Below are 22,567 nucleotides of genomic sequence, written 5' to 3' on the forward strand. Positions count from 1 at the left end.
TCTAAGAAAACTCAGGAGCTTGGGTGAGGGTTCATGGGGGCTTTGGGGTGGTGGAGAGGTAACTGCATGCCAAGACCATAAATATCAACACTTCTGCAAACACAGAGCCTGAATCATCAAACATCTCTGACGATTAAAGAAAGGTAAGTGGCTGATTCTCTGACTAAAAAACCCCTCAGATTCATGAGTGATTAGAGGGAAAACAACAAAAGTCCACTGCGACCCTCAGAATCAGATTTCAGTGACTAAAAGAGAGAACCTGCAAACTGGAGCATACACCCTCCATAACTTCGGGCCCAGGTCTGACGCACACTGACCCCAGCACTGTGAATGGGCCTGAAAAACATAAGCATCACATTTCAGCAGCACCTATTTAGCTCTTTTTTTGGAGGGGGGGGGGGCACATCTGGCTGTGAGGAGGGCTCTCTCCTGGAGGGCTCAGGGGACCATATGGAGTACCAGGGAACCAACCCGGCTGGTCATGTACCAGGCAAGAGCCCCATCCACTCTCCTGTTTCCAGTCCTGGCCCCAGCCCTGCGAGCTCAGCGTCGTCCATCTTAAGTTCGTTCAGATAGCAGTCAAGAGCTGGGCAGAATCGCGTACCACAGAAATCTTACCTCAATGCTGAACTTCTCATGGAATTCATTATTATACTCAAAGGAAAAAGATGAATGGTTACACAGACCCTCGCCATTTAACACACACAGCTGAGAAATACACAGCACTGGGTTTCCTACTGAATATATGCCACTTTCAGACCACTATGAAGTTGAAAACTCCTGCCAGGAAGACAGTCCAGTGGGGAGGGCGTCTGCGTTGCACGCTGCTGACCCAGGTTCAGCCCCTGGAACCCCAAACGGTCCCCGAGCCCACCAGCAGTGATCCCTGAACGCAAACACAGGAAGGAGTAAGCTCTGAGCACTGCCAGGTGTGGCCCAAAACAAAACAAGTTGAAAAATCCTATACTGAACCAAAATAAGCTCATTGTAATAATAGCACATTGTTTACAGAATGTTGATTATAATTCCCAGAGTAAAGTCTAAGAGAACTCAATATATGTGTGTGTGTGTACATATATATGTATATAGAGAGAGAGAGAGAAAGAGAGAGAGAGTGTGTATGTGTCTATAAAAATAATGAGTGAACTAAAATACTATGCATGGAAGGTTACAAAAGATGGAAACAGAGGAACAAAAAATAAGGATCTTTACTACAAAGATACAATAACTGCAGGCTGCTGAAACCAGGCAGCCCAAGGACACCAGTGACAGGGTCTGTGCTGCTTCCTGGTTCCAAGGGCACAGAGATGAAGGTCCTGAGAAGACCCCAGAAGTCAAACTCCAGTTGAAGACATAACGGTGTCTGCCCTGCACGCAGTGTTTGCTGGAGGACGGCCACAAAGCCCTAAATCCCAGGCTGTTTCTGCCACCCTGACTTCAAAGCTTTGCCACACCGCCAGTGGCAGCTGGTGAAAGCCAAGGGGCGCTGGGCCTCCTGCGCCTTGACCACAGTCCCTTCTCACGGCCTGAAACCATAAGACATGACAGACAGAGGCAACACAGGGAACAGGAGAAAACTGCGGAAAATCATTCATCTGATAAGGGTCTAGTATCTAGAATTAAAAAGAACTCTTAACTACTCCACAATAAAACGACAAATAATCCAAATGAAAAACTAAATAACTTCAAGAAATCTTTCTCTCAAGAAAACAGACCTACAGCCAATCTGCAGAGAGAAGCAGATGACGTCAGGAAGCACAGGTCAAACACAGAGAGAGACGGGAATCTCACTCTCAGGTCGACCACACACACAGTCTGTCGGTTCGGTCAAGTTACGGAGTTGCCGTCACATGTCATGGCCACACCTACTGCTGAAAACAGGCCCATACAGAGTGGCAGAGACAAAGTCTGGGCACAAGTAGGTGCAGGGCAGGGAAGAAAGATGCTCCAGCTTCTCCGACCTTGCCCTAGCAAAGCTGGGGTGGTCTCAAGCAAGCAGCAGAGGCCAGAAGCACGTGACACTCTCCCCTGCTCTCCCAGACCAGAGACCAGGTCAACAGGCAAGCAAGGGAAGCACGGTTTCCGCGGCTGGGCAGTGAATCAAAGATGCCCACAGAGACTAGTTTAGCAATCTGCCTGCCCCTAGAAGGGGCAAAGGCCCTGGAAGTGCAGAGCACTGGCCTCTGGAGTAACAGCGGGCCATATGATGGGGAAGCCCTGGGTGCGAGCTGTGGAGGGAGGGCATATGGGAACGGCAGAACAGCCAAGAGCAACCCCTGGGAGGGGCCAGTGCATGTATGGAGGTGGGTGCGGCACTGCAGCCTCTCCTTCAGTCTCAAGGCGCCAAGACTGCCCAGACTCCAGATGCCAATGCAGTGTACAGGCTGGGTGGGAACACAGCAGGGAGCTGGCCAGAGAGACTTTCATGCAACACTTTCCTATTTCTGCACAGGTAAATGTGCTATGCATTCAAAAATATAAAAATAAAACGAATCAACGCAGTCTATTAGTCTTTTCTGTTCTGGAAGTTTCCTAGAATAAAGTCTTCCTACATTGTTTCTAAACTCGTTCAGAGATGAGAACACCATGTTACGAGCTTTTAGCACGAATTTCATCAGCTGCAACAAGCCCAGGGCAAACGTCACCATACAAGACACATCCAGGCACCACAGTGCTGGCTGTTTCGGAAAGCTCCCAGGGTGAGGACAGAGACCGGGAAGGCATGGTTGTGTCCCCGCCAGCAGAGTCTCGGCAGCAGCAAAGCCCACCCACCTCCAAGAGAAAGAAGAAGAATGAGGAAATAATTCACTTGTCACTCAATGTCTCCCAGTCATAATTTCACTGGTGACAGTCTCCTGACATTTTCTGCTCAAACGGTGATCAAGCAGGCTGAGGGAAGGGCCAGAATCGATCAACCATGTCGCCACCAGCTCACCCAAGGCTGCCCTCAGGCCTCGGGGATCTTGGTCACCAGGAGTTCTCTCCATCTGTGAAATTAGAGGTCCGCCAGAAAAGTCTCTGGGTCCCAACTGTGCAGCATCAGGAGCTGGAGAAAGCACAGTTGGGAAGGCGCCCACCCTACATGCAGCTGACCCAGGCTCAACTCTAGCACCCCACAGGGTCTCCCAGCCCTCTAGGATTGAGCATCCCTGAGCATGCCTGTGTGGCCCCCAAAACCAAACCGAACAACAACCTTCCAGCACTAAAATCCAGTCATCCAACAGCGCCGTGCCCAGCACAGAGGCTCACCGGCCAGAGCAGGGCACGACTGCATCACGAGCTCGCGCTGCCTTCTCTGAACCCTGTTTTTCCTACGCACTGTGGGTGAAGCAAAGAAACATGGAGAAGAAAAGATCTCACAAGTTTTATTATTTTATTAGATTCACTTTAAGAAGATTTTCTTTAGGCTCACCGGGGGGAAAAATTTTTTTCTTTTGTCGTGCGTGAAAGAAGTGGCTTGCATCTGCCGCATCACGTTCCTGCGTGATCTGACAGCCCGTACACGGTGAGGCAGAAACCAAGCAGGAAATGCCAAGACTCCGCAGGGACCCCCAAGGAGAGCTACTCTCAAACCCAGAACCACTGAGGCCTCGTCAGCGAGCTGCTGCATTCCTGGGCCATCAGGATGGATCCTGACAGGTGCCACTGACAGGAGCCAAAAATAAACCTGGCGGCAGGCGGCTGTGACAGGTACCTCAGGGAGCAGCTGGGAAGGAGCCGGTCCAGAGAGTAAATGCCAACGTGAAGAAAAATCCCAAGACCGACAAAAGCCCGAAGATGCGAGATAATCCGCATTCCAGAATGTGGCACGAAAAAAATCTTAGTTCACCCCGAAACTGAGACCCAAGTTTGTTAACGTTACAGTAAAACAAGAATGACATGAAAAAGCAAACTTGACTACTGACTGCAAGACTAAGGCAATTTCAGACTGGCAGATGGCGCCTGGCCCACGGAAGATAGGAGTTGGCTGTGGAACGTCACACTGACTGACCTTCGGGTCAGACCAAGGTGGGAATTCAGGCTCCCCCACAGACCTACCTCTGGGCAGAGGAACACTGGCTTGAGCCCACCCAGAGGGCAGACACACTCTCTCCACACCAAGTGGCCCTCAGCATGCCCACCCATCTACCAGCTTTCACCGCCCAGGTTCAGAGCAGCGTAGAGTCCTGGGGATTATCACAGACACCTCAGCGACCGAGTCCTGCAGAAGGGACCAAGGGCAGAACTGCCCTGGTGAGCACGAGGACACACTGCCCAGAGCTCACAAGTGCCTCTGAGGGCCAGCCTGAGCCATGCCAGAGGCAGCCTCTCCCTGCACCCCGCAGCCCACGGCCCCGAGCCACAGCCACACAGCACCTTAAAGGCAGCAGCAGCCACGGAACAAGCTGATTTGTCTGGTCCCAGCAGGAAGATGCAAATCCAAAGGGCAGTCTCCGGGCACCCCACTCCCCAAGTGTGGGGGCTGCCCCCAACCAGCAGAGCAGCAGAGACGAGAGCGCCCAGGGCACTGCCTGGCAAGCCTGGGGCGTGAAGGGAGGGATCATGCACCCCCACCTGTGTCTCATTCTTGGGGAGGCATCTTTGGAAGAAGTGAGCAGAGCTTGACTTGACAAAGTGGGGGGTGTAACATGGGGAGAAAAGCCCGAGCTCAGAGAAGACATAAAACATGGCTCTGCCTCTGGGTTCATGCAACACTCACTCACCCCCAGATGGAGAGCTTAACTGCTCCTGGGGTGACAGGGAGAAGGGGGACACAGCCGTCAATCTCCTGTGTCGGCTTGGGTGACAGAGGAATGTCTCTGTGCCTAGATTCCTCATCTATAGATTATGAGAGATATCACTTTTCAGGATACAGATTCTCATGAAGGTTTCTGGCGAATGCGTTATTTTTTTATACTGAAGATTCTCATGTCCCTCTTCACTTATTAGAGTAGGGATTTTCTACTCTAAAGTGAAACCACGTTCTAATGGTCTATAATTATGCTATGCTCAGCAAAGCTCCCGCGTAAACACCACTCCTCCCATCGCTCCTGCTGGCTGAGGAGTCAGAGCCCCCAGGCGAGCGCAGGCCCCGCGTGTTTCCTCGGGCAGGACCGTGCTCCAGCACCTCTGAAGAGCAGGTCCCTCCAAGGGTCACTGCGGGTGGCCAAATGCAGTGTGGGCTGTGGAGAACGGTATCTAAAACACAATGCTCAGCACAGAAAAACAGGAAGGAACCTGGAAAGGTGCTGCTTGCATGGGGTCCACCCAGATTTGATCCCCACCACTCTAAGCACAGAACCACCAGGAAATCCTGAGCAATGCTGGGTGAGGCCCCAAATCAAAAGGAACCAACAATAAGCCAATAAAAAGCAACCCACGGACCCCAGGAAGCTGGCCGAGGGGCTAGGTAAGCACCTGTCTGAGAAAAGGAGGGCTCTGTGTGTGCTGTAGAGCCTGCGCTCACCTGTCTGCCCTTCACCACGTGCCTGGGCACAGGCACCTTGACCTCCAGATCGGTGTAGTCCTGCGACCAGGTGTACTTCTCACGCACAGCACCGTTGTAGCTCTCAGCATTTCTCTGGAACTGCTCCTGCCTCCTGAGAAAGAACAAGGGAGAGACAGCTCAACCCACACGCTGCCTCAGGGTCGCCCAAGTTGCCCGATCCCGCCCGCCCGCTCCGTCTCTCACACTCTGGGAGCCATTTCCTCTCTGCCCTGCGGGCCAGGCATAGGGGAGCTGAGTGCCATGCCCGCGGGCTCCCTGCAGAGAGCTGCTAAGAAACCAGGTGCCTGGCAGAACACAGGCACCTGGCCAGACGCAGTTCCTCAGAAATGGGAACAAAACTTGGGTTTTGTTCTTCTTTCTTAAAGCAAGACAACTTCAGACACCATTGCTCAACCTGCCTCCAAGCTTGACTGACCAACTGATCAGACCCAAGCATGGCACTGAATGCCAGTCACTAAAGGGGAGCAATGTGCCCGAGACAGCTGGGCTTCTGAAACTTTCTACACTTGTAACCCTTTTTCACCCAAGAACCTGAAGCAACCTTGGACACTTAGTTCCCATACTGGGGAAGCGGGGAGAGGGTACAGGTTGAGCAACAGTCTCTGAGAAAAGTGTTCTGTTTGCGAAGGAGCGACAGTACGAGCAGAGCACTTGTCTTACACACAGTCAACCCAGGATTTGATTTCCAGCATCCCATATGGCCCCCGAGCACTGCCAAGAGTGAGTCCTGAGCATCTCCAGTTGTGGCCCCCAAAGTAAAAACGCGATAGCACAGCGGGTAGGGCGTTCGCCTTACAAGCGGCCAACATGGCCGACCAGAGTTCGATTCCTCCGCCCCTCTCGGAGAGCCCGGCAAGCTACCGAGAGTATTCGATATGCCAGACACAGTAACAACAAAGTCTCCAATGGAGACGTTACTGGGCCCGCTCGAGCAAATCGACCATACGGGGGTCACAACAAAACTGAGGACATGTGGGCTTAGAGACCCCAGCATGGATGCGCACAGGTGTGTGGTCCTTGGATTCCAACCCCTTCATTTCCAGCAGGCACAGCCTACCTGCCCAGCAACAGAGAAGCCCACCCACGCCTGGGGGAAGGGTTCAGACCCACACACGAGACTTGTGATGGCATGTCTGCATCTGCACACTACACCACACACGAGGAGGCACTATCAAATATCTACATGGTGACTCCATGCACAAGACCCATGACAGCATGCCTGTTTAATTCACATATCACCACACACACACACACACACACACACACCCCAAACACAGCCTATCCTGGAACCCTCCAGAGAGCACCTCAGAGAAACCCACTCTCTAAGAACCAATTCACAGGAAGTGAAGCCCACTTTGAGGCCCCACAAAGGCAGCTGTCAGGAGCCTGCAGCTAGGCCACTGGCCATGTCCATGCCAGGAGACAACCCGGGGGGGGGGGGCGCACCTGCCCCATGTCCTCCAGCACCTACACCTACACACAGGGGTGGCACGAGTAGGCAGGGAGGTGTCCAAGAGGCCCCTACACGCAGGAGGAATACTCGCAGTGTGTGGCCTTCTGTGTCCCGGGAACATCACATACAGGACGCAGCTGAACGACGGCAACATGAAGGGGCAGAAGCACGGCCTGGCACCCGTTAGAGACTGGGAACAAGATACACAGGGCCCCACCGAGTGGAGGACGCTGCTAGCACACACGCTGAGCCCTTGAGGATGCCCGCCTGGCCCAAGGAGCGGCAAGAGAGCTGGTGCTTGTGGGGGCGGGCGTGAGTGCCGGGGCATTACTCTGACAGCGCGGGTGCTGTTTTTCACCCTGACTCCACACTCACTTTAAATAAAGCGGATTATTTCCAGCCGACGGTGGGTAAAAATAAGCCTGGCGTCAGGCGCAGGTGCTGCGGGCCCCCGCCCTCCCCAGCTCCGGGCGTCCTCTGCTCCCCTCCAGCTGCCAGCAGCTCTGCAGGCGGAGACGGAGGCTGGACAAGGACCGTGAGTCAGTGGCGGCCGCCCTGCAGCGCCCACACCACAGCACATCCGCCTGGGTGGGAACACAGGGCCGGGCAGGCGGCCCCTGCACAGGTGGGTGCTCACCCCCCACCCCCTGCGCGGTCATGGGAACCGGAGCCTGTCGGGACAGAGAGCAGGCAGTCGGGGGCTCCTGGGTCCTGCGCCCCGCAAGAAGGACTGCGACTCCCTCCCTGAACTCTGCCTCGCTGCGACGTGGCCCGTGTGGGCGTACAGGAGTCTGCAGCGAGCAGGAGGCACTGACAGCGCCTTCTCCTCTCACTCACCCCTGCATGGAGGCAGCCGCCAAGCCCTCCCCCCCAGGTGCAAACAGGCTCTGGGGGGCCAGTATGCTCCAGGCACCCCAAGACCAGCCCAACTGTCGAGACTGTACTGCGTCAGGAAACTCCCACTGATGGCACCTCTCTGCTCTGCGCTGCCCACGCATCCATGCTCCGGCACGGCGGCTACAGGTCCACCTGCAAGGATGGCGCCCTCCCACCCCTGGCCAGTTCCCTCTGTCAAGGGGCATGTGACCTGCCACAGGTTCACAGCCTTCGGCATCTGTCTCCCCTGAAACATGCCATGGCCCAGGGCTCAAGACAAGGCAGCCTACTAGGGCTCGAGCAGGCCAGGGATGTCCTGGAGTAAAGTGGAGCGTGTCCCAGAGGAGTAATGAGACGAGTGTGGGCACAGCCAGAGAGGGGTTCCACGCGGGCAAGCTCGCTCCAAGATGCTCTTCAGAGCTGTTCCACCTGGCCAGCACATCGGGCAGACAGAAGACTCGGCAGATGGCTTCGGAACAAGGACCAATTCTAATACCTCCAGGACACGAAGGGAAATAAGTTCTGAGCTTTGCCTAAGAGTTTCAACCTGACATTTCTTTAAAAAAAAATCTAATTTTATCTCTTCCCCATGACTGGCCTATGTACAACGGATATCGCCCAGCTGAAAGGAAGAGAGTAACCAGCAGCCGGCCACTCTGAGGACAGAGCTGAAGAGCAAACAAGTGGAGTCAGCCAGGACAGGAACCAGGAAAGAGGGTCTCACAGGACGGGAGAAGGGAAGCAATAGAACTAAATTGAATAAAGGTAGGGCGGGCAGGAGGGGTCCTGGAACAGTGGTGAAAGGTTTGGGGCTCGAAGGTGGCGGGCATGAAACCTGATCCTAGGCAGTATTGTTTATTACAGTGCTTCAGATTTTAAAAAGTAAATAAATAAGTAATTTTATCTATCCTGATGATGGCCAAGTTTGAACAGCCTAGATCAGTAAGGTCTGTGTCTTGTCTGGGCTTTCCCTGACTCTCGGGGATTGAATCTGGATTGGTTTCATGTAAGGTAAGTGCCTTAACCCCTGTCCTTTCTCTCTGGCCCCCAGCAGAGAATTTTTTTTATGTGTACATAGAGATGTCTAGACACATCTTCTCTGTGTACGCATGAAAGAAGTTTAGACTTCTCTATGTACACATAAAAAAATTCTCTGTTGGGGGCCAGAGAGAAAGGACAGGAGTTAAGGCACTTACCTTACATGAAACCAATCCAGATTCAATCCCCGACACCACATATGCTCCCTGATTCCCACGAGGACTGGCCCCAGAGTGTAGAGCCAGGGGTAAGCCCTGAGCACTGCCAGGTGTGGGCCAAAACAAAATATAAACAAAATAAATAAATAAAAAGTAAAATAACTTAAAATTTTTAAATAAGAATTCTTTATTGGCTTTGGAGTTTACAAATGCCTTTCCCTAATTAGGAATCTGTCTTCTTTAAGATATCTAAATAAAACAAGCTTCATTACTGTCCTCAAAGGTCTTCCCTCCTGGAGGTCTGAAGGCAGTCGGAACTATTCTCAAACCAAAAAGAACCCCACCCCACCTCCCAAAAAACATTTTTGTCTTTTTTGGCCTACTGAGTCCTCCCAGCAGTGCTCAGAGGTCCCTCAGGAGTTCTGTGGTTCTGGGGGAGCCCTGGGTCTGACATGTGCTCCTCCACGCCCTTCCACTTTGTTTCAATTTTTTTTTTGCTTTTTTTTGGGGTCACACCCGGCAATGCACAGGGGTTACTCCTGGCTCTGCACTTACGAGTTACTCCTGGCGGTGCTCAGGGGACCATATGGGATGCTGGGAACTGAACCTGGGTCGGCCACGTGCAAGGCAAATGCCCTATCTGCTGTGCTATTGCTCCAGCCCCTGTATCAGTTTTTTTTTTTTTAATCACCCTCTTTCTGTTCAGCCTTGCTGCCCGCAGAGTCCCCGGCCCCGTGCTTCCCGGAATCTGCCTCCTGTCAGGGGGTGTCCCTTTGTGCCAGGCATTCCCCAGCCCTGGAAGACACAGAGGTGCCGGGAACCTCCTGCCCAGTGCCCCTCAGCCCAGCAGCAAGATGATTCTTTAAAATGTTATAGTGAGTATATGTCTAAATCTTGGAATTTTCAAGTAAAGTTAAAAAGATTAGAAGATGATGACTTTTTTTATCTACTTAAAATCAAAGACAGTAGACTAGGACTCTCATGAAGTGCCCTAGAACCATCGGTCTAACAGATGCGCAAGCACCTCTGGCAGTCTGCGGCCAACGGCCAGCCAAGATCCAGGTTTGATCCCTGGAACCACGGCCTAATCAAAGCCAGCAACATCCCTGAGCACTGACAGGAGTAACTCAACAACCTCCCTCCCCTTTGGGAAATAATAAAGAAGGCAAAGTGGGAGGGCCAGAGAAGTGGGTACGGGCACCCGTTGCCCAGAGAGAAAGGGCACACCTCAGCCCTGGGGCAGGGGCTGGGGGGGCGTCTCCAGTCTCCACCATTCCTAGCTGCTCTGTCTCAGGACACAAAAACCATCCGCAAGACTGCAGCCATGGGTACTTTCTGGGGTGAAAGCAAGTGGCAGGACGTGCTCTCATTAACGCTGGGCGCTTTCTGCCAACACCCAGGGCTCCCAGCCTGCACCCACCCCCACCCCCAGTTCAGAGCACCCAAAACAGGGTAAGGGGAGAAAGTCAGAACCGCAGGATTTGCCCAGAAGAATCTACAGAAGATAGAAAAAGAACAGACCTACAGGCATCCGTGCCTGAAGAGCAGCGCACGGCACTGGTGTCCAGGGCAGGGAGAAGCCCTGTCCTCAGTGAGTCCCCTGAGGGCCATGGCACCGGGGCGGCCACACCCACAGTGAAGTGTCCAGGCTCAGATTCCTCCAGGACAGTGTCTTCACCTCACATCTACCACGTACGGGAACTAAGCCAAATGTGAAAATCCCATTAAAGCTCAAAGCGGACCGGAGGAAGAGTACCAAGCCTGTGAGGGCCTGCGCCGCACAGCGGCACAGCAGAGGGAAGGGTCTTCCCGGTGGAGGAAGCGGATCCGCGAAGCTCAATGACCAAGAGGATCAGGCCATCCCCACAAGGGACAGAAGGGGAGCAGGAGGCATGTTGAGTTATAGAAAGAAACAGAACTTTCTGGGCATGGCCAGGGGCCGTAAGCATGCCCTGCAATGGTGTGCGTGCAGAGGGAAGGGCAGAAAAACCCACAGAGCAGAAACAGGAAACCAAGGGGAACCAGTACAGGAAAAGGTTAATGCTTGACGTTTTAATCACCGGTAATCTTTTAATCATCATTAACTTTAAAAATGAAGTGCACAGGGGCTCAACTGCAGGGAACCTGCCTTGCATCTCCTGATACATCCACACCCGCATGCCCCCAAAACACCACTGTTGTGAGATTCAACTGTCAGGTCACACGACATCAACAGGAATCACCCTGGGCCACTGACATGGACAGCTGGTGTCAACCCATATAAAACATTTCTTCTTTTGTTTTGCATTCTGGGTCACACCCTGCAGTGCTCAGGGCTGACTCCTGACTGTGCTTGCGAATCACTCCTGAGGGGCTCAGGGAACCATTTGAGCTGCCAGGGACAGAACCTGGGTCAGCTGCGTGGAAGTGTCTTACTCCTTGTACTATCATTCCAGCCCCTATAAAACATTCTTTTTTTTTTTAATCGCTGTGACATACACTGTTGTTCCTGATTGGGTTACAGTGATACAATCACTTGGCCCTTTACCAGTGCACATTTCCTACCACCAATGCGCCCAGCACTCCCACCTATCTAGGTCTCCCACCCTCAAGCCTATGTGGTCACGTCTGGGAGACCCACAGAGCCAAGCAGCTATCGACAAAGGCAGTCACTGCCGCAAGCTACTTTTCTTGCCAACAAATAATAGTCAATATGCTAAGGTAGAACGAAAGTGCAATGCCCAATACTATTAATTCTAAAGACACTCCAGTTTTAGATTAAGTCAAACTTTCAAAAACCCTCAAATGCGCAGTGCCAGAGACAAAGAAGGAAAACGGGACACGCGTTTTTTTCTGTCACTGGCTCTAACCTTGTATGGAGACGAGTTCACAGTGTTCCGTGGATTTGGAAGTCTCAAGGGCAAGCCTAGAGACCGTTCTCAGGGCAGCAGAGAAGCAAGCCAGTATGAGAGGGCAGACCGGCTCCTCCTGGGCACGCAGTGAGGTCACAATGCAATGGCCGAGTACTCCCCCAGTCCAGGCCTTCCTGATTCTTAGTGGTCCAGAGACTGGAGCACACGCATCGAGCACTTCATGTCCGTCCACGTCCCACAAAGTCCTGATGGTCTGGAGCACCGCAAGCGGCCCTCGTGGACCAGCCCGAACACCAACCACAGGATGCAATTCTCAGGGCAGCTACAGCCCACAGCTGAGTGAGAAAACAAGATCCAGGAGGGAAGAAAAGAGCACAGGGCATGGCCTGTGGGCGGGGCTCAGAAAGCTGAGAGTGACAGGGTTGGGCTAAGGTCCCCAATTTGCAGGTAACAAGAGCTGGACACTGACTCTACAGAAGTCACCCCCAAGCGAACCCCTGAGTGCCAGCCCCTTTGGGTTTGTACAGAGCTGGATGTGTGAAGCCAAGAGTAGCATGGGACAGGCAAGCTCCACACTCTGGCTCCAGGCTCTGTCACACTGGAGCCCAGAGGCGGATGCCTAGGACAGGGCTCCACCCTCTGCCACATCGTGGTTTTAATGTGGGCTCCCTGGAAAACAGAAGAGAAAGTGGCACAAGTATCAGACAAAATCTGAAGGCTGGGAGACAACTTAAAGGTCCAAGTGGCGCCTGCACCACACATCGAGGCCTGGGTGCAGCCGCACAGACAAACACGGGAACCAGCTGCAGGACCCGAGGCCTGGGTGCAGCCCCAGAGATGGGGCTCAGCTGCACGACCTGGGTTCCAGAGGCAAAAACAAAACAAATCCTAGATTGTCTCTAATGCCAGCAAAAGCTCCAATCAAACAAATGAACAGGAGACCTAGAACTCTGTGTCACAGGGTCACACAAGAGCCAATCGGGGACCGGAGCGTAGGACGGGGAGGGAGGCTCACCCAGGTTTGATCCCCAACACCCCATACGGTCTCTCAAGTCCTGCCAGGAGTGATCCCTGAGCACAGATCCAGGAGAAGGCCCCAAGAACCACTGGGTATGGCCCCCGAACAAAAAGAAAACAATTCACTTGGAGGGAGTTTGTACTGTACAGGGCTAGGAGGAGGTGAGCTACAAATCACACTGGTACGGGACAAGTCAGACAACAGCACGTGGTGAGTCCACACTAGATGGAAATGACAAAGCACATCAACGACTCTACTTACAAGTGTTTGTCCTGCCATAGTGGCCGAGGGACACAGAAATCAGCACTAGAATGCACGCAGGAGCTACAGGGACAGGGAAAGTGGTGAGTCTTGAGTCCTCAGAGGGCACTCAGGAAATACTGGATATCCTCACTGCACTGACCACAGGTCCCCGGAGACTTTATTTATTTATTTTTAATGTAAGAGTATTGCTATTTATTCAGCCACTGATTAGGCTGCCTGGAGACTAAACCAAAAGCAGGGGCCGGAGCCACAGTACAACGGGGAGAGCATTTGCCTTGCATATGGCTGATCTGGGTTCAATCCCTGACATCCCATATGGTCCCCTGAGCACCGCCAGGAGTAACCATTGAGCATCACGGGGTGTAACCCAAAAAGCAAATTAATTAATATAAGGGAAACTATAAAAAGAACTTTCCCATAGCCTAGCAATCATCAGCATTAAGGTCCTTTAGCATAGCATACTTCCGGTCAAAACTACTCAGGTCAGAGACTGCATTCAGGAAGCCGGGATCCAATACTTGAAACCATATGGTTCTGAGCACCACCAGGAATCACCTGAGCACCAACCAGGAGTAGCCCCAAGTGACAACAAAAAACACTCAAGTTCCAAAGACCAAAATACTTCTGCTTTTAAACAACCTGTATTCATTCATTCATTCATTCATTCATAAATTCATTCTTCAACCCACTTATTGCAACCTAGGGTCTGGGTAGCTGGAGCATTTCCCAGCCGCCCCGGGCTCGGGGTGGGAGGGAAACCACCTGGACAGGCTGCCAGTCCACGCACGGCACTCACAGCCACCCACACCCTCTGCTGGGCCAAGTGAGCTGCATGCAGGGAGCCCCGCGCACACAGAGGGGACAGAGTCCGATAAACACGGGTCCTGCTGCTGACGCACTAATGCCCTCTCCTTTCCTTCTCACCAATGGGATGACAACAAAAGGCTTCATTTGAGAAACGGTGACATTTGCAAAACCACGAAGTCACAGCCCACCCCCGAATACTGGTCAATGTCACGTTCTGGTGTCTGCTGAGAAGCTTCCAAACTGTCTAAGGCCCCCATCCTCGGAGGCACGGCTATCGCTGGCCACCCACTGTCAGACAGCAGGACAGTGACAGAAATGAGCATGGCCGGCCACAAGCCGGCCCTGAGCCAGGTCCCTCTGCTCTGAGTGCTTTGTCCCAACAACCATACGCAGTCTGCTGAGGGCCAATGAACTACATGCTTGACTGGGGTTCTCCCGGAAACGCTCCACCTGCCCCCCTCCAAGGGACGGTCACAGGCTGTAGGTGCCCAGAGGCCTGATGATACACACAAGGTGGTGGTCTCATTCCTGGGACATGGACCCCAGGAAAACCCTCTTCCAAGGGTTTTCTTGCACATGCAGCATCAGCGGCATTCTCAATACCACAGTCCCCGGGTCCCCAGGAGCAAGCCAGCAGGCATCTGAAGCTAAGGTTCACAAGAGGATTCCCCCCGTCCCTGCAAAACTCCAAGGTGCTCATCAGTATTGGAGAAGCCAGTGCCCCCGCGCAGCTCTCAGCGGCGAGGCTGTTGCCAAGCACTCATATCTGGACAGTTCTTTGTCCTTGACACCGAATCAAAGTGCTAAGCAAAAAAGGTCTTGCATCACCTCCAATTCCAGATTCCTCTACACCTCACACTATACACACGCACACACACACACATACTTTTCTCCCCACTATTACTGAGGTGACACATCCATGCCGTTCTGACATTCATGCTTTCTGTGGCGTAGAATTAAGGAACCCTAGCCACTCCAGGCTGACTCCAGCCCCCACTCCCCTGCCCGCAATCCCAGCTCTGCGTTTTCACTGGGCACTGTCCATTCTGTTTCCTGACACACTACCACGAGGGAGATCATGGGGCATCTGTCCCGTGACTTTCCTTGCTGAAAAGGACTCGCTCTCATTCCACCCAGCTCACAGCAAAAGGCAAGACTTGGTCTTTCTGGGAGCTGGACAGTGTCCCCTGGCGCGCCTGTCACCCTGGCGCAGGTCACTCTGGACTACTGTAAACCACTTGCGAACACAGGTGTGCGCCTAACTTTTGGGATTCGTGTTTCTGTGTTCTCGGATAGAAGCCATGGAATAAACGCACGTGATCCTCTGTCAGTTCTAATTCCTTCACAAGTCTCCGTACTGTTTTCCTTAGATGTTAAACGAACCTACTCTTTTCTTCTTCCTTCCTCTTCCTCATTTCCCACATTTCTTCAGTCCCACAACTCTGAAAAAGCAAACAAAGGGCTTTTCCCCTCTGGCTCCTACGTCTGCAGCGCTGGACAGCAAATTCCAGCAGCTTTCCTTCTGCTTTATCTGAGGCTGGTACTTACTGCTGCTGCCCTTCCGGAGGCGAAAATGTTAGCCATCTGTCAAAGGGCTTTCCACAAATAACAAGGCATGTTTGCACACTGGGGGCATGTGAGGGCACCATTGTGTCAATTCCATAACTTTATTCATAGTGTGACGGCTGGATCTTAAGGAATTTGGGCCCGAACTACTCCGCTATGAACTCGCCGAGATGGGCCTTTCTGTGCCATGGCTCCCAGTCCCTGGGACAACTTCCGGCACAAGAGAAACCCATCTGCAAGGAAGGGCTGAAGGCCACATCCCGTCTGCTCTGTCCAGTCTCACCCGCCACCTGAGGCGGCCCCCTGCACCCCGCGTCCCTCGAGTACCTCTGCCCGGGCTGTCCGCAGCTCTGCCCATGTGGGCATGTTCCGCGTGCCAGGGTACAGAGTCAGCACCACGGATGACACTCCTCCCAAGCAGGGCTCATGTCACTCAGGTCGAGGTGTGAGAGTTCAGCAAGTGTGACCCTAGAGGCCCTGCTCAGATCCTGGCTCCAGTGGGTATGGGAAGATTCGACTCAGGGAGAGGAGCTGCCAGAGGTCTGGAGGGCGGGACTGCAAGCACCAGCCAGCTGGGGCTACTAGTCCCAAGTTTGCTCTGCCAGTGATTCGCATGAACATTTACTCGGGTCTCAAGTCCCTCCTGTGAAATGGAAACAGACGTGTTCCCGTCAGAAAGGTACAGTCGGCCACGGGTATAGCTCAAGTGGAGCACTGGCCCTGTACGTGTGAGGCCTGGGTTCAACCCCCTACACCGGGAAGAGCACTGGAAACAGAGTCTACCGTATCAGCCGTCACCATCAGGGAAGACTGACCCCCAAAGATGCCTGAATGACATTTTGGTAATTCTGAATAAACTTGCTTGAGAAATAACAGTATGATAACAACTGTCCTACTCTCCTTTCTAAATCTCCCACGTGAAAGCTTCCGCTCCTTGCCCCAGGAGGCAGAAAACCTTTATCGTCAGAAGTTGGAAATGAAGGCCAAGATCAGAGATGTGTAAAGAAATCATCAACATTCACACATAAAGTCTCGGTGTCTTGTCAGTACTTCACACACTGTTTGTCTAAAAGATAAATAAAAGGACTGCTTTGATCACTCCAGGTCTTGTTTCTTTCTAAAATTTGATTTGTTTCGCTTCTGGTAATGTTTAGTCTCAAATCATTGGATTGACCAGAAGATCTTAAAGGGGAAGAAATGCTTTTCTGTCCTAGACCATTAATGTCATTATTGCTCTGAAACATCAAAACCGGGCCTGGAGCAATAGTACAGCAGGCAAGGCACTTGCCTTGCACATGGCCAGCCCAGGTCCAATCCCTGGTATCCTGCATGGTCCCCCAGCCTGCCAAGAGAGAGCCTTCACTGCAGAGCCAAGTGTAACCCCTGAGCATCATCAGGTGTGGTCCCAACTTCAAACAAAACCATCAAAATGTGCCCCAGTTACCCTGGAGGAAAGAAGTTACTGCGCAAGGCAGAATCATTGGGGTTTCTGTAGTCAGGGTGCAGAACATGAACAGGCCTACAACAAAGGACACCATCGGACCACTTTTAACAGTGTTCACTCTTCCAAGAACAAGAAAACATACGTCTAAAGAGATCTGTGCGCACGGCTGCACTCCTCACAGCACCGAGACACATACACAACACGTACACGCACGGCTGCATTCCTCACAGCGCCGAGACACGCACACAACACATACACTCCTCACACACTGAGACACGTACACGCACGGCTGCACTCCTCAATGGTCAAGACAGGGGCAGCGCAGCATCAGCAGCAGGTGAGGGCACAGAGATGGCGGTTTGGAGACATAATGCATCACTGCTCAGCTGTCCGTCCAGCACTCCAATACGACTTTAATGGACCTGGACAGTATCGTGTTAAGCAAAGCTGAGTCAAATAGAAAAGAACAAATCCCTGATGCCCTCACTCCCGTGTGGAATATAAAGAAATGAGGGGTTAGATTATGAACGATGGAAACAGACCCAGAGATCCTGCCGACAAACCTGGGTCTGCCAAGTGTGTGTGTCTTGCAGGGGAGAGGAGGGGCAGACAACGAGGAGCCGAGGGACCATGGAGGAGAGACAGGTGCTCTGGGGCATGTGCCGAACAACGACATGAACATAACGCTGCCATGTCAACTGTGGTAAAACAGCAAGTTCCCTGTGCAATTGCTGTGCGGAGGTGAAAGGGCCAAGAGGTTCGGTGGTCATAGGTGGGAGTCGGGGGGGCATGTGAAGACGCAATGCAGGGACTGAAGCTGGGACTCCAGCCTGCAAGAACCCACCTCCCCCCTCTTCCCTTCACCAGACCCAAGACCACACAGCAGGCTGGCTGCAGGCCCAGTGGGAAGCTGATGCAGGCCACAGTGCTGCCCGAGAACAGGAAGGCAGCAGTGCACCACAGGAGGGAGCCCACGGCTTCCAGTCTCTACAAATAGAACCTTTCCATTCTCATTAGTTACATGCTGCCGGGGAGCTTTAGCTGTGAACAGAATGAACAGAATGAAGACAGGCTGAAGACACACTCCTACTATTTATAAAGTCTCTGCATTAGCCACCTCCTTCCCCCCCCCCCCCCCCCGCAACGGGCTGAGACCCTCCAGGAAGCCGCAGCCACAAGGCCCTAAGGGGCCGTGGCCAAAGACCCAGTAACGGAGGGCGAGGAGAGAGCCAGGGCGACATCCCTGGGGCCTGTGTGGGTCAGACCCCGCTGCCTCTGCCTGCACATAGCATCAAGTGCTTTGCACTGCCCCCCAAAAAGTGCTCAATGGGTGCAACGCCCAAAAACATTACCCCTGAAGTGAGTATGAGACCCTCAAAGGCGCATCACCCAACGGAGCCAGGCCCAGAACAACAAAGCACGACCAACGCCAAGGCCTGGCCTCTAACTCCACGCCACAGCCACACAGGGACAGGCAGGGGGTGGGGGGCGGGCATTCTGGCTGTCAGTTGGCCCCCAAGGGAATAGGCCTCAGTCTGGGCAGTGGGTCCACTCTCTCTGCTGTCCAGTCACCGGCCCGAATGCCAAGCACACTTCAAGCCTTGCCTCTGGCTCTCAGGCCACTTGAGACACCTGTGTGGCTATCGTTCCCCTCAGGACAGGTGGGCAGTCCTGGCTGCAGATCAGGCAGGAGCCAAGGACGTCTGTATGTGCATGTAGACAAAATGTGGTTGAGGCCCAGGGGAACAGGAGCTGGCCAATGTGTACATTGATGTCTCTCCTGAGTGGGGTCGCTGGGCTGCCTAACATGCTGAGAGCCAACAAGCACCCGGATACACGTAGCTGACACATTGATGCATGGGAACATAAACACACACACACACACACACGCACCCAGATGCACATATCCAGGCACCCCAGACACCCAGATAGACGCACGCATGCACCTGGACATACACGCACATGCACACACACACGCACATGCTTACACACACGTGTGCACGCACACACACACGCATGCACACATACACTCACACACACATACACGCTTGCCTGCACACACCCGTGGCACTGCTGCCACCAGCCTCTTCCACCCCTGACCCAACGCACTTCCCATCTCCCCATGGGCCCACTTGGTACGAGCACAGTCACCCCAGCCCTCTGTCTCCTGCAGGCCTCTGCCCATTCTCCAGCCACACCCCAGCCAGGAAAGGAGGACCAGTAGGCCATCTGCCAGCAGCCAACTCTTACTATCCACAGGCAGGTCAGGCAGAGGGGCAGGAGGGGAATGGAATATTGTCCCAAGAAAAACGGGTGTGGTCACTCCTGGGTGTGTGGGAATAAGGACAGGAAACTGGACACAAATGGGCAGAGATAAGGGCAACAGACTCTAGGGGGGAAAGATGCAAAGGAAAGGCAGGGCGGAAGATGGGACACTGCTGGGGACTGGCCTTGGTAGCCCGACTGTTTTCCCCGAGAAGGGAACGCGCAGGGGAAAAACTTGGCATTGGGAATGCCATGCCCTGGCAGTTGACCCGGTTAAGGGGGCCGAAGGGAAGGCTGCACCTGATCCGCCTTGGCCGGGCCTGAAGCCACATTCTCATTCCTGTCCTGTTTTGCTGAGCGATTTCAAGGAACTGTCCGCAGAGGCAGTTGCAAAACAGAAAAACTGTTGCCCGCTCAACCTGTAACCCTTGGCTTTCCCATGGAGTATTGAGTGCATACTATAAAAGCAAATGAGCTTTGCAATAAAGTCGCTCGCTGTATGTTTCGTACAATTCTCCCGACCCCGTCTTTGTAGCTCTCCTTCCCTCTCTCGGGTTAACGTTCAACCAGCCGCGCAGGTCGCGGCAGGACGCCCTGCGGGAAACAGCGCAAAGAAGGCAGGAAGACAATCCCAAGAGACAGGCTGGGGCAGATGGGCCCCTCAGCATCAGGTGGGGGCAGAGGTGACAGTGAGCAGCGAGGCCACTGTGGCAGCTGGTCAGCAAGCAGCAGCTGTCCGCAGGTGCTGTGTGAGTAGCAGACAGGGCTGGGCAGAAATCAGAGTGAAAGGCTGCACCTGGTAAAAAATCAAGGCCTGGAAAAAGTTCTTAAGAGGCAGACACCAGGGTCAGGGAGATGGAAACATCCAAGGCAAGAAAGAGGAAAGAGAACAAACGTGTCTGAGGTGGACACTTGCCTTTCATGTAGCCAACTGGATACCCAGAAGCCCATATGGTCCCCTGACCCCACCAGAAATGATCCCTGAGCACAGAGCCCGGAGTAAACCCTGAACACTGCTGAGCGTGGCACCAAAACAAAACTAGTAAGCCCCAACGCTGAGACCGCACGGGGAAAGGTGCTTGCTTCGCACCCGGCAGACCCTTGTTCAATTCCCAGCACCCCAAGCTCTGCGGGCATGGTCCCTGAGCACCTCCGGTTGTAGTCCACCACCCCCACAGGAAAAAAAAAAGATTTCTCCTTTCCTACAAATAATGCAGAACTGGATATTTATATGCAAAAAAAAATGATTTAAGTTTGAATCCTGATTCACCCCATACATAAAATATAATTCAAAATGGTCATAGACAACAAAATTATATATTAAATTCAGTAAGTTTATAAAAGTTGCAATAATTATATAAGCTTAATTATATAATGGACAAATACAATTTAAAATTATAAAGCTTCTACAAGAAAATATCTAAGAAAACTTTCGTAGCATTGAACTAGAAAATATAGTAGCTGGGGATACAGCTCAGCAGTGAAGGGCACCTGCTGAATATAGGGAGCCCTGGGTGTGTGTGGGGGCGGGGGCGAGGGGAGAGGGAGAGAGAAAGAGAGAAAAAGAGAGAGAAAGAGAGAAAGAGAGGGAGGGAGGGAGAGAGGGAGGGAGGGAGGAAGGGGAGGGAGAGAGAGAGAGAGACTCTCTTAAATACAATTCCAAAAACATGATCAAAAGGGGGATATGCTGGATAGAAAGAACAAAAGACCTGGCAAAAATATTCACAGACCACATCAAGAACTCTTGAAACTCAACAATAATAAAAGAAACCACCGAGGATGTTTTTTTTTCTTTTGGTCACACCCGGCAATGCATGGGAGTTACTCCTGGCTTTGCATTCAGGAACTACTCCTGCGGACCATATGGGATGCTAGGATCAAACCCAGGTCGGCCATGTGCAAGGCAAATGCCCTACCTGCTGTGCTATCCTCTAGCCCCACGAGTATTTTTCAAATCGAAAAACCAGAGCACATCACCAAAATACAAAATAAAAGTCGTTTCTTGTTAGGGAAATTCAAGATAACACACAATGAACAGTGAGCGTGCCAACAAGAAAAGATTTTTACCACCCAATGCTGGTGAGAATGAGAAGCAACTAGAACGCCCCCTCCCCAGCCAACAGTGGGGGTGCGCGCTGCAACCACCTGGGAGAGCGACCCGCTGCCAGCCATGCGCTGCAGTCACTCTCGACAAGTGACTCATTCTCCACTGGAGTGGGTCCAACCCAGGCCTGCACACACACGTCCACAGGAACTTTATTCACACAAGCCAAGACAAAACAGGCCAATACTCATCAACACAAGTGAACAATTAAAAAGAAAGCAATAAAAAGGAAAGAAGGAATGAGCTGGTACATACAACATGGCTGAATCTTCGGGTAATCATGCTAAGAGAAACCAGGCCCCAAAATAGCGTCGGAGGAGGTCTCTGCACTGCTGTGCTCGGGCAGTGCAATGCAGAGTCACAGGGGCAGCTGTGTGACGCAAGGGCCTGCTTGTAAGCTCGAGGCTGAAGGCTCAATCCCAACAGCACCCACCATGAGTGAGCCAACTGTGCCCTCTCCCACACACCAGCCAGCACTTGCTCAAGAACCCGAAGTGGGGGGCACTCCCCAGAGTGCACCACAACCCAAGTGCAGGCACTGCCACTGAGTCAACAGGAAAAATGGGATCTACCTGTACAATTATTCTTCAGGTATATCCACCGTAACCAGGAGTTTTAGCTATGAACAAGCAGAAAATTCTGATGCAGAAAGAGAACTTAAACCCATCACAAAGCAACCACACTGTCTGACTCTCCCTACCTGAGGGCGTGAAACTGGCCAGATTCATAGAAAGAACAAGGGTTGGTGCCAGCGCTGGCGGGAAGAATGGGAGCTGGGAGCTCCCATGGGTGGGTGGGGCGGGTGCGTCGGTGAGGGTACTCAGCACTGCACTGTAAGTTCTCCACCTGTTTGAGTGGGGGAGGTCAGTGCACGGCTGGAGCACCTACTCCCAGTGTCAGAACGTCACATCAGGAGCAGCCCCCGAACACCGCTGGGTACGGTACAAAAAGCAAGCAACTCAATTAAGTACACATACGCGATGCCATTAATCTAGACCAAGACATGAGAATCTCAGGCAGGGAGCATGCGGGGGGCGCTGAGGAGAAAGGGTGAAGTGCTGGGGTGATGACGACAGCCACGGCCCTCATGTGTGCTGAGCTGTCCTCTTACAACACAGACAGGATGGTGCACGGCCACTAGGACATGTCAAAGTGCTCCAAAGGGAAGGAAGCAGGCTTGGCTGAAAGGAAACTGGACAGAGAAGCACAGGGCACAAAAACATCCTGAGAACCA

The 22,567-nt window shown here is 52.8% G+C and overlaps 1 protein-coding gene across 1 annotated transcript in view; it reads right to left on the minus strand.

Moving 5' to 3' along the window:
• The window catches only part of NUDCD3 (NudC domain containing 3), a 67,491-nt gene that overhangs the window by 14,385 nt on the left and 30,539 nt on the right, over positions 1-22,567 (minus strand). Inside the window, exon 3 of the mRNA XM_056113444.1 lies at positions 5,447-5,579. Coding sequence (XP_055969419.1) covers positions 5,447-5,579 — 133 coding nt within the window. The remainder of the gene's footprint in view (positions 1-5,446; positions 5,580-22,567) is intronic.

Source organism: Sorex fumeus, unplaced genomic scaffold (assembly GCF_029834395.1).
Source record: "Sorex fumeus unplaced genomic scaffold, SorFum_2.1 ptg000020l, whole genome shotgun sequence".
Taxonomy (NCBI): domain Eukaryota; kingdom Metazoa; phylum Chordata; class Mammalia; order Eulipotyphla; family Soricidae; genus Sorex; species Sorex fumeus.